Source organism: Cygnus atratus, chromosome 1, assembly GCF_013377495.2.
Source record: "Cygnus atratus isolate AKBS03 ecotype Queensland, Australia chromosome 1, CAtr_DNAZoo_HiC_assembly, whole genome shotgun sequence".
NCBI lineage: Eukaryota > Metazoa > Chordata > Aves > Anseriformes > Anatidae > Cygnus > Cygnus atratus.
Genome location: NC_066362.1, coordinates 88,772,575 through 88,789,232, shown reverse-complemented (window position 1 = coordinate 88,789,232; position 16,658 = coordinate 88,772,575). Strand labels below are relative to the sequence as shown.

The window sequence follows — 16,658 nt, the reverse complement described above, 5'->3', positions numbered from 1 at the left end:
TATCCTTAGAGAACTGGGTAATGCAAAAAGCATCCTCATAGTACAGACCATGAAAGTTCCCAATAGTCAATCAGGATCAGAAGCAGCTCTTTGAGTTTGATGCATAGTCCTTCAGAATTGGAATACATTTTATACTGTTTAGGTTATTTTCTTCCTTTTGGCTGGCTTAGTCATGCTGAACTGAATAGACATAGGTTATAATTAGCATCCCCTTGTTGGCAAACCTTGGCAACAGGGAGAGGATAAAGTTAGCTTCTTATGCAGGACAGGGCCCATGTTTTGGTAAATTAACCAGAAGAGAAGAAGGAAAAAAAAAAAGTGAAGTTCTCATAATGCAATACAGAAAATGTTTCTTCTTGGTGGTGCAATATTCTATTTTGTTATACAGGGAAAATTAAATACAAATCTAAGTTGATTTGTGAAGAGCTTCGTTCTACTAAGAGGTTTTATTTCTATCAGCTTTCTCATTATGAGAAAACTCTCTGTTTTTAGACCATAAACACCCCCAGAATGTGATCTACATATGGATAGATTCCAGGATAATAACTAGATCACCTGTTAAAATGAAGATATCCATGGAATTTAAAACTCCACTCTTACCATTTTGCAGCCTGTCGACCTGGGTTCTACAAAGCCTCTGCTGGCAATGTGAAGTGTGCTAAGTGCCCACCTCACAGCTCTACCTATGAAGACGCGTCTCTGAACTGCAGGTGTGAAAAGAATTACTTTCGCTCTGAGAAAGACCCTCCATCCATGGCTTGCACCAGTGAGTAGCATCATTGTGCTCGGGGCTGTCGTTCTTGCTCCTCCATCTGTATCTGAGCAGCTTGCTTGCTTCCTCTCATGTTCCATTGCAGTCAACCATCCACTGCCTCCCATGTTTTCTTACATGTTGGACAGTCTACCAAAGATTCTTGGGCTGGATTTATGCCTTTTTCTTTTCACTTTCTCCTCGTTATTCTCTGTCTCACCCCAAAAGGAGAGCTAGGATTTTTCAACTGTTAGCGATATCTTCAGCAAAATCCAAGTGCAATTACCAGTAGCTGTCCTGCACAACTCTAGTAGACCAGCCCTTATTCCTGAATTGTTCTCTAAGAGTACTAATTGTGTATACCAAAACATGGTCCTTGAGAGTCTAGGTCTGTAGTCCAGTGAAGTATTACAGGAGTCTCTACAGGAATGACTAGAGGAGTTTGGTTATTTATGTTACTTGCTTTTGTATTTTTGTATCCTTGTTACCCCCATCTTAGCACACTACAGAAAAACACATGCCTTTGCTTTCCTTTTGTAGGACCACCCTCTGCTCCAAGAAACGTTATCTCTAACATCAATGAGACGTCTGTTATCCTGGACTGGAGCTGGCCCCTTGACACGGGAGGTCGGAAAGATGTCACTTTCAACATCATTTGCAAAAAATGTGGAGGAACCAGCAAGCTGTGTGAGCCATGTAGTGACAACGTGCGATTCTTACCCAGTCAGACTGGCCTCACCAACACCACGGTGACAGTAGTGGACCTTTTGGCACATACTAATTACACTTTTGAGATTGATGCAGTCAATGGGGTATCTGACTTGAGTACACTTTCCAGACAATTTGCTGCTGTCAGCATCACGACTAATCAGGCTGGTGAGTCTCCTTCTGATTACCGTTTCTTTGTTCAAAACTACTGAGACACGTGTACATTTGTCTCCGTTCCCTGCTTTACAGGAGTTACTCTGAATGCTCTTGTGCTAGGGTAACTAATTGACTTGAATGTGCTAGTAAAAGTAAAAGCAGAAACAAACCCGGTGTGTGTTGCTGTCAAAGGACCTGGCAGCATGGCTGTTATGATTAACTCCCAGTCCCCAGTTAATAGTCTCTAATAGCAGACTTGTACGATCCCGTAGCCAGAATGTGTTTTATTAATAAAACCAGATTTTAATAAAACACTCATTTCAATAATCTCCAACATAAATTACTGTAGTAACCTTAGTGATTAATTTTGATTAAATAGAAGTGAAAAAATGCTTTGATATTAGTCACATCAAAAGCTAACATTAAATTAGGTTTAAAATGTTGCTTTTTTTTTTTTTTCCTTTGCAAGTTGTCTCACCAATTCTGACTTACTGCCAACATGATGGGGGTGTGGAGCTGCATACTGAATTAGGTCCTGGGATCGTGGTTGACAGTATGCAAAGGGACTGCTCTGCTTCTGTGAAGGCTTATTAAAGTCATTGAGGCCCTGCATGAGCACAGCAGTCTGCCCAGACTGTTGGATCAGAGCTTTTGTCACTGCTGTGCTATTCTACCATTTGCTTCTCCTTTGACAAGGTTTCGTTTATCTGAAAGATGTGGAGAATCTAGACTCTTCTCTAGCATTTGTTTAGGTACCAAGGCTGGAGCCACGTTTGCCAGTAAAGAAAGAGACTAAATGCTGAAATTTCAGTAGTCCTACTCCCGCTGTTCACCATCAGGAAGCTTTGTGCTAAAAGCATGTGTGTATGAGATAAGTCTGCTCCCACCTCCTCCCATCCCACACCACATCCCTAAAATACCTACACTTCTGTCTTCCTGAAAGCACAAACCAAGTTAACATCATTCTAAGTAGACGTTCTCCCAGCAAGCTATGTTATCGCAATGTTTTTCGCCAGGGAGGCCATGTCTCTTTTCCTGAGATCACAGATCTGCTCTAGTGGGAGGCATAAAGATATGAGAACAGACGGTTTTCTGACAGCAGTCAGTAAATTTCCAAATGCTCTGGAGAACCGTCTAACTATGCGGTAGGCACATAGAGGCGAATCTACCCAGTTGAACTGTCTTCTCGTGATCTCTTTCTCATCTAGACATTGACTTCAGCTCTGAAACATGCATTTTATGTCCATTCCAAATAATTTGCTACTGTTATTTTGGGGGGATATTTGTGTCAGTGCCTCGAGCAGCCTTTGTTTAGTTGCTCTCTTTGCTTCTGTTTTCTATACCAGAGATATTGCCTTTCAGCCTGTTCATCATTGTAGCAGATAGAAATCACCTGGGGACACTTCATTAAATGAACTCTCTAGGATCAGTGAAAGGTATTTCTCTGCAAAGGTCTTCTGCTTTGCAATGCGCTTCCCTAGGGCCCAGAGCTCGCTGCCTTTGCACTACAATGTAAGGTAGATTTTGATTTTGTTTTGGAATGCATGACTCCTGTGACATGGTTGTCAGGGTCAAGGCATTTCTGGCAACAGCAATTTTTTTTAATGCAACCTACAGACTGCTTAAGCAAGTTGTTTTTCTACTTGTACGCATTTTTGTTTTAAGTACTTTTAGGTGATGTAGGTTATTAGAGGTTTAATTGTGCTGTCTCTTGATCATGCTGATTGATTTACTTTGTTAGATTTCCACTAGAAGTTATGTAAGTTGCTAAAATTAGACCTTAAATACCCATATAAGTCATCTTTCTAAGCGTGATTAGAAGAACACAATTTCTCTAGCATTTCCTTCCTGGTTAGATCATAGAAGGGACACACCTGGGGCATATTTTTGGTTCATGTTATACATAAAACATAAACAACTGGGAGGGAGGAGAGAAAGTCTGAACATCTTAGACTGCATTGTAATATAACATCTAACTGAGGGGGCATTTCAAAAAAAGATTTAAAGCACTGTTGAGCTGGATCTGGAAGAAACCAGAAGACCCAAAAGCCAGTCATGACTCCAGCACTGTAATTTGTACTGTCTGGCTAGAGGTACTTTTCCTTCAAGGACAGAGGTACCTACCAGTTGGATAAAACTTTGGTTAAATAGCTACGCTGTGCTGGACCCAAGAAAGGAGAAGGGGCATATTGCTTTGGGAGTTGTTGTGTGGATGGGGTATCACACGTGGTGGTGCAGCTCAGGATGGCCAGACAGATCCTGGGGACAGAGCCAATGGCAAGCCCAGGGAGGGAAAGGTGTTAGTCAGCAGGCTGTGAATTTTGCAGAGAGGATTGAAGTACAGAAGGTCCATAACTCTTCTCTGGGATCTCCTGAATCCAGGCTCTTTATCTTCTGCCAGCCATGATTTGAGAGCCCTGTGCCCTTGCAATGGACATGATGAAGTTACAGTTTTAATGCTGGAGATTCAGTATCCATGTTCTTCTTTCACCTGCTGTCAGGGTCCATCCCAACTTAGTGAAAACTCTTCTGCAGAACATCTTCACACTCATAAAACACTGTCATCTGAGTGTATGAGTTTCTAAGAGCCACAGGCAGACCTGGAGAATGGTTTAGATTTTCTAATGACAAAAATGAGATGTTTATGGCAATTCTCTTGGAGGTAAAAATCATACATTGCACATCTTTACTTCAGACAAGCTCTGTACAAGAGACATATCAACTGTATTATGTTTGCTGAGTCTCTGAGTTGCAAAGTCCCACTGAAAAGTGAACAAACCTTTCTCTCCATGCTTCTCAATGTACAAATGGGTGTTTCTTCCTACGCATCCATCACCAGCTTAATAGATCAGAATATACATAATACTAATTTTCTGTAACATGGTAATTGGGAGATCTGCCAGTGTGTGTTAAAGTAAATTCAGCTGATATGTTAACAAGTCAGTCAGCTTTCACAGCAGCTCCATTTTAAAATGTAAACACATCATATACACACATGCATGCACATATTTGTAATTTGCATATGCTTGCATCTTTACACACTTTAAATGTTGCTGAAAAAATCTCTGATGCCTATGCAGTGCTTCTGAGCTCTAGAATCTGTAGCTAAAAGCCATAGCAAGATTTTACTAGAGAGTTTCAAACCTGATCTGGAAGTAAAGAAAAGGTGTTCTTTGTTGCCAGTGGTGAAGTTTGAAACATCCAGCCTCTGATTCTGCTGGCGTTGAAAATTCAAGAAAGTTGAGACACTTTACAGTACAAAACTGGTGTAAAACCAAGATCTAGTCGCCTGCACTGAGGGAAATTCAAAATCATTTTGGGAAATGGATTGGGCTTTTTTCTTCTTTCTGTCTGTCATAATTTTTACCACACTTTTTCATTTCCTTCCAGTGAAGGTGAATGAATGAGCAGACACATCTTAAAAAAGAAAAAAAAAAAAAAAGTATCTTGCAAAATATGGCTAGACAGACAGATATGACACTGCAATATTTCTAATCCTGTTAAGTCTTTCTGTCCTTGGAGCTAAAATAAGAGAAAGGGCACACATTTCTATTTAATTTAGCTTGTTGGTCATCCTCTTTGATTGCACTGTAGTACATGCCTTCTGTTGCTGCTTGATAAGGCATCCTCCAAATTATATTGAAGCACTCTGAGGCTCTCACCTCACATCAGTATGTTGCACCACACAGATGTTATCTCCTAATAATACCAATCAACCCCATTTAGAAAGGGTCACTGACTGCTACAGGAGGTTGTCTGGAATTCAGTGTCCCTCGAGGTGGTGTGCTAATTGTGAATGTGCCATGCAGGGGGACTGACAGCTGTGCCACACTGCCTGGCTTGCTGCTGGAGTGATCAGGTGCTTATGCACAGATATAGGTTTGATAGGTTTTCTGGTCACAGTTTGTGCTTTTTTGTTTGGTTGGTTTTTAGTATCTGTAAAACCAGAAAGGGGAATCTTCCTTGGAGCGTTATAAAGAACCCAATGGCAAAAGTTGTTCATTCCAGGTCAGGGCAGCGCTGTATTTACTGGGTTTGGGCTGTAGCAAGCACAAAACTCCCGCTGGAGCCCAAAGAGGTTTTAAAGGGATACAGGGTGTGAAACTGACTCAAGAAAGGCTAAGATTTGGTAGGGAGAGCACAGTCATGCTACTAGATCATCATTTTACAGCACTGAAGGAGGAGGTTTTCCAATGCAAAACACGGTCAGTGGGTCAGGGAAATAACTGTGCTGAACATGTTTTGCTAATACTGCACGGGAAAGTAATGTTTTTTTCTGCCATGTCAGTGTTTTTATGGTATCACACAGTGTCATGCGGATTGACTCAGGAATGCTGAGCAAAATGTTGGTATTTTAATCAAGTACTTAATTGACTTAGCTGCACTTTAAATAGGCATATATTCTGCAGTGATCTTTGCAATCCAGAGGAGACAAGGAGAACTTGCAGAACTTGCAGAAATCTGCATCACTAGCAGATGCTGATCTGTCAGGTAGGTCTTAGGAAGCCTTTTCCGTCCCTTGCGTCCCAGTGCCGTCCCCATTTCTGTAGCTGATTGCCTCCTGCACCTGGGGAGGAATAACCCCATATGCCAGGAGATGCCGGAGGCCAACTGGCTGGAAAGCAGCTTTCCAGGAAAGGACCTGGGGGTTCTGATGGATGCCAAGTTGACCATGGGCCAGCTACATGCCCTGGCAGCTATGAAAACCAACAGCACCTGGAGCTGTAATAGGAAGAGCGTTGCCAGCAGGCCGAGGGAGGTAACCTTTCCCCTCTGCTCAGCCCTGGTGAGGCCATGTGTGGTGCGTCCAGCTTGGCCCACCTGCGGTACAAAGAGAGACATGGGCAGAGCAAAGCGAGCCCAGAGACGGGTCTTACATGTGTCCCTTACACATGTAAGGGACAGGAACTTCTGTCATGTGAGGAGAGGTGGAGACAGCTGGGACTGTTTATCCTGAAGGAGAGAAGGCCCAGGGGGATCTTATCCATGCATACAAACTCCTAATGGGAGGGTGTAGAGAAGGTGGAACCAGGCTCCTCTTACTAGTGGTGTCCAGTGACAGGATGAGGCATTGGGCACAGACTGAAATATGAGAAATTCTGTTTAAGCATAGACAACAAACTTTTTTACTGTGTGATTAAACACTGGAACAGGTTGTCCAAAGAGATGGTGGCATCTCCATCTGTCGAGGTATCCAAAACCCAACTAACGGAGGACCTGGGCAACCTCCTCCAACTGACCCTGCTTCTGCAAGGCCCCTTCCCACCTCAGTCCTTCTGTGATTGTGTGCAAAGGGGGATAGCAGCAGCTGGAAGGGACTGATCAGTAATTGCCCTCGTCTTTTCACCTTCAACTTTTCATTTGTAGAACTAGGCCTTCTCAATGAAATTTGGGGGAGTAAACTCCACATACATGGAGTATGGTGCCAACCACATACTCGGTTTGGAGAGAGTAAGGCCTCTGGGTGTGGAGGGGCTGTCAACCTCTATCCTTGTTTCAAAGAAATTCAAGAGAGTGTTATTGAATCATTTGTTTTGCTATTTAGCAAATATAACTTCAAATCTCTTACCATTTGTCATAGTACATAAAGTTTATGCATATATGAACAGGAGAAACTGCAGTAGGATTAGATTACTCTGCAGAACACCTCTATAAGAACAGATTGCTTTAAAGGAGGAGATTTGATTTAGATAAATTGCTTGTGGGTTAATGCCTCCCTCCTAAGCGTTTTCATCAGAGACCCCTCAGTATCCATTCTTATTCTTCAGTGTATTGTACATCATTGTTGTATTCTGTTCAACAGCTATGGTTCCCCTCCTTAGAGTCAGCAGGGAGTAAATTGAGACCTACTTTCCACTAACTAGCTTTCCCCACATGAATATTAGGATGCCTGATAATGGGGAAAAGCAGTTTTAAATCCCATGTGAGCATTCCAGTAAAACTGCTGCAAACCTCTGCATAGTCCCACTTAGTGCAAGAAGGATTTTTTTCCTACTTTATAATGTTAAATTAATTGGGACCTTCCACAGGAAGAGTGCCCCAATGTGGGATTTGCTCTGATCTAATCAAGTTGGTTTATAAACAAGTTTACATTACATTAGTACAGCTTTACTAAGGAGAGAGTTAATTTATGTTTGAGAATGTCTTTGGGCTTCCTAGCTGCAAGAACTGCTTAAGGTCTGGAAAATTGAAGTGTTGTCCCAAGAGAGATTGTGTGCAGTTATATTTTTATTTTCCATGTGCTGTATTCAGATAGCTTTGGGTCACCAAGTAGGTAGCAAATCCTGTTGTCCAGTTTATACCGTAGGGGCCACAGGGACAGAGAAAAGAGAACAAAGTCAAAAATCTGTAGAGGGTAGGTGGGAACAAGAGGTTTTGCCTGTGGCATTTTTTCTGCACCAGCGGTTTAATGGATCCAGCAGCTTCTCCATGTCAAGCTAAATATTCTGGCTCCAAACCCAAACTCTGTATGTGTATTTTCCTTCAATTATTTCCAATAAGATTCAGAGAGTCCAGGGTTCTTGGAAAATAATGATTAGCAAGCAAGTTCATTGTCAATAATTACAGCTTTTGTATTTTCCAAGTAAACCTATGCTGATGCCCAAACGTTTGGCTTTTAATACCTCGTGTCTTTACTATGTGCCTGCTTGATAATAAAATAGATTGTTTTCTTTTAATCACTAAAAGCACAGTGTAACAGCTTTAGAGGTAGTTTTATGTTTGATTAGTTCTTAAGGAGTTAAGGCCTTGTAAACCTCCAAAGTCTTCACAGTGCAGCTGCGAGCCGGCGATAGCAGCTGAGCTCAGTGCCAACAAGCTGGTGTCACCACTGAATCAATTCCAACAAGCTTTGTGCTGCTGTGCATCCTAGCATCAGGAGAGGAGCAAAGGAGATGTGTTCTGACAGGAGACCTCCTCAGACTCTGCCCTCATATTTTGTGGGCTAACTTCTACCTGTGTTTATGATTAAGTGATTATGCTCCTCCATTAAGTGACTAACAAAGCCTAAACCTGGATTTTGGTCTCCTCACAGTAAAGTTTTGCACTTGTGAAATGGTTATTTCTTCCTCTGCACAGGTTTCTTTATATAGGAAACTTAAACCATCCCTGAATCCAAGTTGAGGCATCTATGGACATCTACAGCATAAAGAATAATAATAAAAAGATACCCCACATATAATTTTAGGACTTCCAAAAAGAGTAGTGGACTGATTATCAGAAACCTCCTCCTTTTATCTTTCATATTTAATTCAAAAAAAAAATAGGCAGAACAATTTATTTAGTCTATTTTTGCTTAATCACTTAAACCATGCATGAAAAGGTGCAGGAAAACAGATGGCTGCAATAGTTGCTGCTCCTGTGCACCTCGGTGTGGCAGTATCGCTTCTGGGAGAGGACTCTAATCCAGTTTTCTCTCTCATTCATTCTGGATTAATGAATAACGATGTGATAAAACCACAACAACCACATAGTTACTTCAGATGTAAACATACAGACCATTCTGTTACATATATTTAATCAAATTTAGTTTTATTCCTCTTTTTATCTCTTCCTTAAATGTATTAGCTGCCAAAAGTAGCAGTTTTCAAATGCAGCAGGGATAAGGTAGTTAAAGAAAAAGGTAACAGGTAAGGCAGTAAGGGAGCTCTTGTGAAGGGCTAGTATCAACAAATAGTCAAAAAAAAAAAAAAAAAAAAAAGCTTTGAGAACAAAACTGGCCACTAGGCACAGAAATTAGGATTGCTGGGAGGAGTGTCTTAAAAGGGTAGGTGTAGCTGGTTTCTAATATCTTGATCTGTGTGTGTCATTTGTAGACAGAAAATTTCAAGCCATCTATTCAGCTTCACCTTGGGGGAAAAACATTTAAAATAAAGAAGAAATCAGAAGTTTTCGTGTCTGTTGAAGGCAAAGACTTACTTGGCTCCCAGGGAAAGCTGTTCAAACCTCCTCAGAACTAGAGTTCTGCTTGCTTGAAATCTGTTACTTCAAGGGAATAAATTCAACACCAAGTTGGGCACCAAGCTTTATTTGAATATGGGTCTCTGATTGTTTGTGAGGACTGTGACACTATCTCTGCATTCAGCCTTCTTTCTGTCAGGCTAGACTGCACAGTCTTCCACAACTTAGAAATGACGTGTGATGCTCCCTGGTTAAATAAAATCCATATTTAGAAAGCGTTGTGTGCACTTTACAATCTATATCCCAAGACAGGTCCCTTAAGTAGATATATCTTTGAAGAGAGACAATTTGAGAAAGCCGCAGATGTTTGGTGCATGATATATTTCTTTCTTTCCCTATGGTCCTTATGAAAAGGATAAGAAGATAGACTTATTAAAAGTGAGCTAATGACATGATGTAGGGAGTCTCTGGTTCATTGACTGTTATTACAGCTGTGCCCCATTACGTACTGAATACCTAGGACATGCTTGTTTTTTGAATGACATTTATCTTTTGAGTTTCAAACATTCCTGGCATAAATAAAGATTTTACGCTTTTCAAATGTGTTTTACAGTTCAGCCCAGAGGCTATTCAAGGATCGTTTTAACTCAATAAAATTCCTCCTTTAGGGATATAAAAGGGAAGTGTTTTAACAATGTCACTCCATGCATAGCCTGTTATTAGCTAGAGACGCTCTGCCTGCAAAGCCTTTGATCCCTTTTCCCCTGGATGTGGAGGAAACTATGCTAAGGATTCAAAGTCTCTGACATACATCAGTCTCTTCTGTGCGAACATGGTCCTTGTGTAAAGGCTCGTGACCTTAGGGGAAGTTCAAAGGTGAAGTTTGGGCTCAGGCAGTGTTTTCCCCTTCTGTGCTTTTAGCAACCCACTTTACCTTTTTCAGAAGTCATGGTGAAATGGTGGATAATGTTTTTCTCTACCACTTCTATCAGTCTTTAATGTGAGGCTACACGTGGGTTCTCATTTAATATCTTGGTTTGGTAAAATAATGAAAAGAAAGATGTGAATAAACAGGATGCTTAGACCTCAGTTAAATACAATTCCTTAGTTTCCTGGCTCTGCTTTACCTGTGCTAGCATTCTGAGTGATCACAGAGAGAAATAATCTCTGTCCCTCTTGACTGTAAGCAAAGCTGTCAACTCCCCTTGCTTCTTGAAGCTCCTCCATCTAGACAATTTGCAGGCAATGAGAGCTGAAAAAAAAAGGTAGCTTTTTCTTTAGGTTTGGGGACTATTCCTGTCAATGGGAATTATTTATGTGATATTTATTTTTAAAAACATTTTAAAATAAAAAAAATTGTAGCAGAATACATATCCTTCTAGTAAAGTATGCTGTTATATATAAAGAAACTGGTTAAAAACAAAGATAACAGTAAAATCATCCCAAACTCCAAAAGAAAGTGAATGGAGATGTGATCACTTTTCAGGTCTGTTCCATCGGATTCTCATGTTCTGGTTAGCCTTTACAAAATCATTTGGTCTACAGCTGACTGTGAAACTATCAAGGAATGACAGGGCCAGGGATTTGAGAAATACTCTTCCCATTCAGTGTTTTCTGACCAGGTTGAAAAGACTTCGTTGGAACTTGCTGACAGATCTGTTCAAGAGCTCATGGTAGCTACTTAAAAGGAGAAAAATATTTTATAGCAGAAATTACTTATCTGAATACAATTGTTGTCTTCTCTGGTTTTGGATACTGGTATTTCTAGAGATGGCTCTGAAATACACTTTTTAAATGGTGAGTGGCATTTCTTTGGTTGAGGTAATAACTTCCTTGGAAGGGGAAAGCCTACTCAGCATCTGACAGTTGACGTCACAGTCATGGGGAATAAATTGTTCTTTCTGAAAACTGCACACCAGGAAGCCTGAGATGCTAACATCCTATAAAGTAACGTAACAATGGGGTGGGAAAGGCAAAGCAAAGCTGTTTATTTTAAACCGATATGGTCTTAAACACATACAGCGAAAAATATGGAGTATTGATAAGCTCCCACCATCACCATCTCAAACAGAGAACAGAAAGAATAACATTTATATTTGAGTACCTTTGGGCCGAATCCTTGTGAAAGCATATACAGCATTTGTCTCCTCTGTGAAATAACAGCTGTGAGCGCCATGGCACCATAATTTTCAGTTTCTGAGGCGAGTGCCTTGTGCAGTCTGATACTTCCCAAATGGACATGGCGTTTCCGTGATTTATTACACACGTGTTAAACATATGAGTAAGTCTAACATTTGGTTCGCTCTGTGGAAGGCATTTGCTATCTCTCTTAATAAAAAGGGGGAGAGATGAGAACATGAACGTGCACCACTTAATGAAGTTTGCTTTTAATTTAGAATTTATTTGTAAGAGTGAGAAATGAGCTTTGACAATCACTTTTCCAGTAACAGCTGCTGCCTAGAAGGTTGCCTTTCTCTGCACTTGAGAGGGAAATCAAGCAGCTGCCTTTTAGTGCAATTCCTGCTGAAGCTGAGCGATCTCCCTTTTTCAGTTCCCTGCTTTCTTTCCTTCGTGGCACCTGTGCGATGCGTGCAGCCGCTCTGGAGTCTGTAACCACAGGCTAGAGTCCATCAGCTTCCAGATGCAGTGGAGTGCTTCAGCCACGATGCAGGAAATCATCCATTAAAATAATCACGAACTAGTTAGTCTCCAAAATATTGTATCCCTTTTCTGGCAGAAACAGCTGCCCCACACTGCTTTGTTTCATTCAAAGTTAACCTGCTTCTATTTTACCCTAAAAGTTTTCTCCTCATGTTTTCCTCATTTTGACTTGTGTAAATGCCCAGGTCTTGGTAGCCCTCTCACATAAAGGGTGAACCTTTGATTATGATTGCATGCCACTCGGATCCAGCCTGAATCCGGTGAAACAGCCCTGTATGCTGCCACAGGCCTCTTGCCGTTGGGATGGATATGTTCCCTAAATCCTCGTCTCTGGTGACAGGAAAGGTGCACTGCATTCTGGCTGACAGTCGCCTAACAATGTTGCAGAATCAGATGACATTTTACAGCACAAGTCATAAAACTATATTGAGTCTGCTGCAGCTCGAGCAAAAGGTGCAAGAGCACATGCAAACGTACCTTGCTGGTTTAACTGCATGCCCTGGAGATTAAAGAGCAAAGGACTGTGTCTGCACACCCAGCCAAGAGGTGGGTAATTGCATCTGGAGGAGGAGGATGCGGGTTTAGCAGGTTTCCAAAATGTTGTTAAAGTGTAGCTGTTTCCCCTTTCTGCCCCATGCCCTGGGAGCCCCTGGGGATCCCACTCTGGCCATGCTTTTTTGGAATACGCTTGTGGGACTAGCCATATCCCTACTTGCTGTAGCACAGCAGTGTGGGGGCTGGCAGCGTGTGTAACTGTGCTCAGCGAGGAAAATAAATAGTAGCGCAATCCAACAAGTCTTAAAATAGTGTAACTGCTGATTTCTGTGAGCAGTCTTCTGTAATAAACCACCTAGATGTTAATCCACAGGCTAGATGCTGGAGATGTAAAGGGTCCAAGGGTAAGTGCAGCAGTTCATGCAAACATAATGTGATAATATCATGGAGATGTGTCATTGTACTGATTTGCAATGAGTCTGTTACTTAGGACTCTGGCACAGGCTGAATGCTGTTTTACAGTGGAATGGTTGGGTAAACCTGAAGATAGAAAGGCAATGCTTAAAAACCCAGGTGTTAGGTTCTTGTTGCTTGGATGTAGCATGTACGTGCAGGGTGTCTGGCTGTGCTGGATCTAGCTGAACATGGGCACACGATGCTTGCAGCTGGGTAAGTGCTGCCACACATCCTCACTTTGTGGATGTGACTTCAGATTTTGAGAGAAACTGCCTCTAAGCGAGAGATCGGTTTATTCATTCAGACCTTGGTCTTTATGCTTGGCACTGTATGATGGTTTTGTGGTTTGGAACTGGTGCTCTAAGACTTACAGATTTGGGTTTGGGCCCCAGTGGATCCTACTGTCAGAGACTGCAGCCCTCATTCTGAGATTGTGATCTTTATTTACTGTTCTGGTTCCACATTATCTCCTAGGGGCATTCAAGAAAATTTATATGTTGTATTAGACGACGGCAGTACGATTAGATAATAAAATCAACAGTTTTCTAAAGAAAGAAAAAGGAGCAAGCCTTCCACTTATTCAACAGTGCAGAAGAAGTTGCAATTTGGGTAATACAGTCAGTTTTGCTGGCTCAGATTTGTCCGTGATCACTATCTCTCAGCATAACTGGGAATATTTTACTGTCTGATACTGATAGCTGGTTGCAACCAAAAGCTGGAAGTGAGCAGACCACAGACATTTATAGAATGAAATCCTGCAGAGCTCTGCAAGGCTTTCCCTAAAAATTTAATTTGTGATCTAGAGACCTAAGCAAGAAACAACGCGACTCTAAATATTTCAGCAGTTGTACACACATGGCTTCCCAAAGTTAATACTGAGTTCTCTCTGCCACAGGACAGGGAATTTTCTTCCAGTATATACATCTGTAAGCCAGTCACATATGAAAACAATAACCAAGGAATAAGAAAAAGTCAATAAGGAGATTTATATACAGCTGCTATTAAACTGGAGGAAAACAAATGATCTGTTGGGGTCAGTTTCTCTGGGAAATCAATTTGAGCAAAGTTTTATTGTCCTCTCTGCTAGATCCTTCATGTTATTTGCTTGCACCTTTAATAGTCGTGAGTGAGGAGGGTTTTACACTTGTGAGCCTAAGCTCTCTGGATCATTGCATTCGTTACCTTTTCAACATCCACATTCCCAGTTGTCACAAATGCTACCTAACAGCACTGAGCGCTCAAAGTACATTTCCCCTTGTAGCTCTAGGGAGTTTTGAATGTTCATATTAACTGCTTAAACTAGTCATAAACCAGTTAGACTGTAGTACCGGAGCAATAGTAACCATCTGATGCATAAAAATGTCCCTGTATAGGTTGCATGTGACGACTGAGAATAAACGCTTTCTTGTTGAAGAAAAAAATGACATAACCTGTCCATGCATGGCCACACATGCCTGAAGTTAATTATAAAAGCAAAACAAACAACCCAGTGAAGGAGTGCTAATACATAAATCACAACACCAATAAAAATGTAAATACATAGAGGCCTATGATCAACAGGATTTATCCAACAGTCACTGAAATGCTGTCTATTCAACTCTTTAGTCTAAAAAAAAAAAAAAGTATTCTCCTTAAGTTTTGCTTTGAAACTCATGTTCTCTAAGTGATAGTTAATTCAACCTATCTTTGTATTGATGCTGATTCTTTAACGTTATTCTGACAAACTTCTGCTTATCTAAAAATGCTTTATAATATGTCATTTGTTGCTCTCCTGTAGTAACAACCTTGATTTTGTCAATGGGAGCAATAGCCACTTAGAAGATTTGTTCTAGCGTTCTTGTTGTTGCACTATGTCGTTATTTTTCACTTTTAAGAAAGGAAAATCCTGAGACTGCAATGAAAAATGGACAATTTAAGTATGAAATAATTCTATTCCTTTCTGTAACCTGATTTTGAATTCAGTCTCATCCTACTGTAGCTATTTAATGGTCTTCAGGAAACAAGAAACTCATCTCTATCTTCCTCATCCAAGAGAGTAATACGCAGCACTGCTCTTGGTGATATCTCTGTTGTTTAATGGTTTATCATGTTGACTTCCTTCAACAGGAGTTTGTCTCTTTGCTAGAACTTCAGTCTCTTCAGAGGAGGCAATAAAACACAGAGTCTTTCTGGTGAGAAGGGAGGATTATTTGTCTTACAATATGGAAATTAAGGCTGACTTCTGCTTTGGGCCAGAAATGGTTGTTTTGAGGTTATCAGAGCTTTCTGGGCTTGGTTGGAGGTAGTCCTTTTCTGCTTCAGAGGGTATATTCAAGAACACTTAAGGGGAAAAAAGAAGATAAGTGCATATCAAAAGACGCTTACTTAGAGCACAGTTTATATGAGGTTTGTTTGTTTTATTTATAGCATTGTATTCTAGGGAAGTGTACAAAAAATGAAATTAATTCCATGGTCAAAATGTCAAGTTATTCTTTCTAAATGCACCCCAGACCTGAGTGTGAGGTGGCAAAGGCACTTGTCTTTTCACACAACTCTCCCCATGCAAAACAATACATTCTTAGAGGTTGCCTTAACTTTAACCACATCTTAAATCCATGGATTACAGTAGATCTAAGCATAAACTTTAAATTGGTCTGAACAAGATATTTACTTATGTTAGGGTTGAAGGATTTCTAACACTTTCAAACCTACCTATGCAACAGATACAGCAGAAAACCAAAAACGTTTGCGTTGAGATTTAAAACTTGAATAGTTCAGACTCATTCAGACAAGCAAAGGAAGCTTGAACCATGAACTGTGGTGGTAATTTTTGCTTTCTATCTTAACTTGGTCAAACCAAAGGATAACTGGTGTGTGTTCTTCACTTAGTCTTGTTTTAGTGGAGGAAACAGAGCTAGACCTATAACTGGCAAAGAAACAACAGAGTAAGTACAGACAGAGACACATGTTGTGCAAGGCAGCAGGTGCAGCAGAAGCCAGGTCACCTACATCTCAGCTTGCAGCAAAGACTGGTGTTGGGAAAGCTAGGCTGGCTGCTGGGAGAGGTCCCTGAGAGGGGGGTCCTCTCCAGGGCTCTGCTTCCTGCGGCAGAGATGAGGGAGACACTCCAAAGTCAACTATTGCATGTGAAATCCAATGTGAACACACAGAGGTGATGGGAACAGCAGGAAAATCAAATCCACACCCAGACGTTGAGTCTTTATTTTCAAAATCGTGTGTGCTCCAAAGTTAAAATGCTCAGATGATGTATAAGGTGGTTAAACAAGATAATGAAAAGATAATATACAAAACGATTAAAAAATTAAAAATGAAATTACAAACATCTTTCCCTCTGAATAGAAATAGTGTGGTGTATCCTCTGGAAGCAGATAATGCACCACAAAATTATCTGGGGGAACTGTTCCTTTATGCACTGAAGGCTACGTAAATCTAGATAACTTCTGTCGCGCACATAGTTAAGATGATGATTTAAACAGATTTGTGTATATATATATATATCATATATATATATGTGTTTATATACATAATTTCC

The 16,658-nt window shown here is 40.8% G+C and overlaps 1 protein-coding gene across 13 annotated transcripts in view; it reads left to right on the top strand.

The window, feature by feature from the left end:
• The window catches only part of EPHA3 (EPH receptor A3), a 218,298-nt gene that overhangs the window by 139,899 nt on the left and 61,741 nt on the right, over positions 1-16,658 (top strand). For all 13 annotated transcript variants that reach the window (XM_035540651.2, XM_035540652.2, XM_035540647.2 and 10 more), the window contains 2 exons: positions 611-766; positions 1,292-1,627. In XM_035540651.2, the coding sequence (XP_035396544.1) occupies positions 611-766; positions 1,292-1,627 (492 nt within the window). The remainder of the gene's footprint in view (positions 1-610; positions 767-1,291; positions 1,628-16,658) is intronic.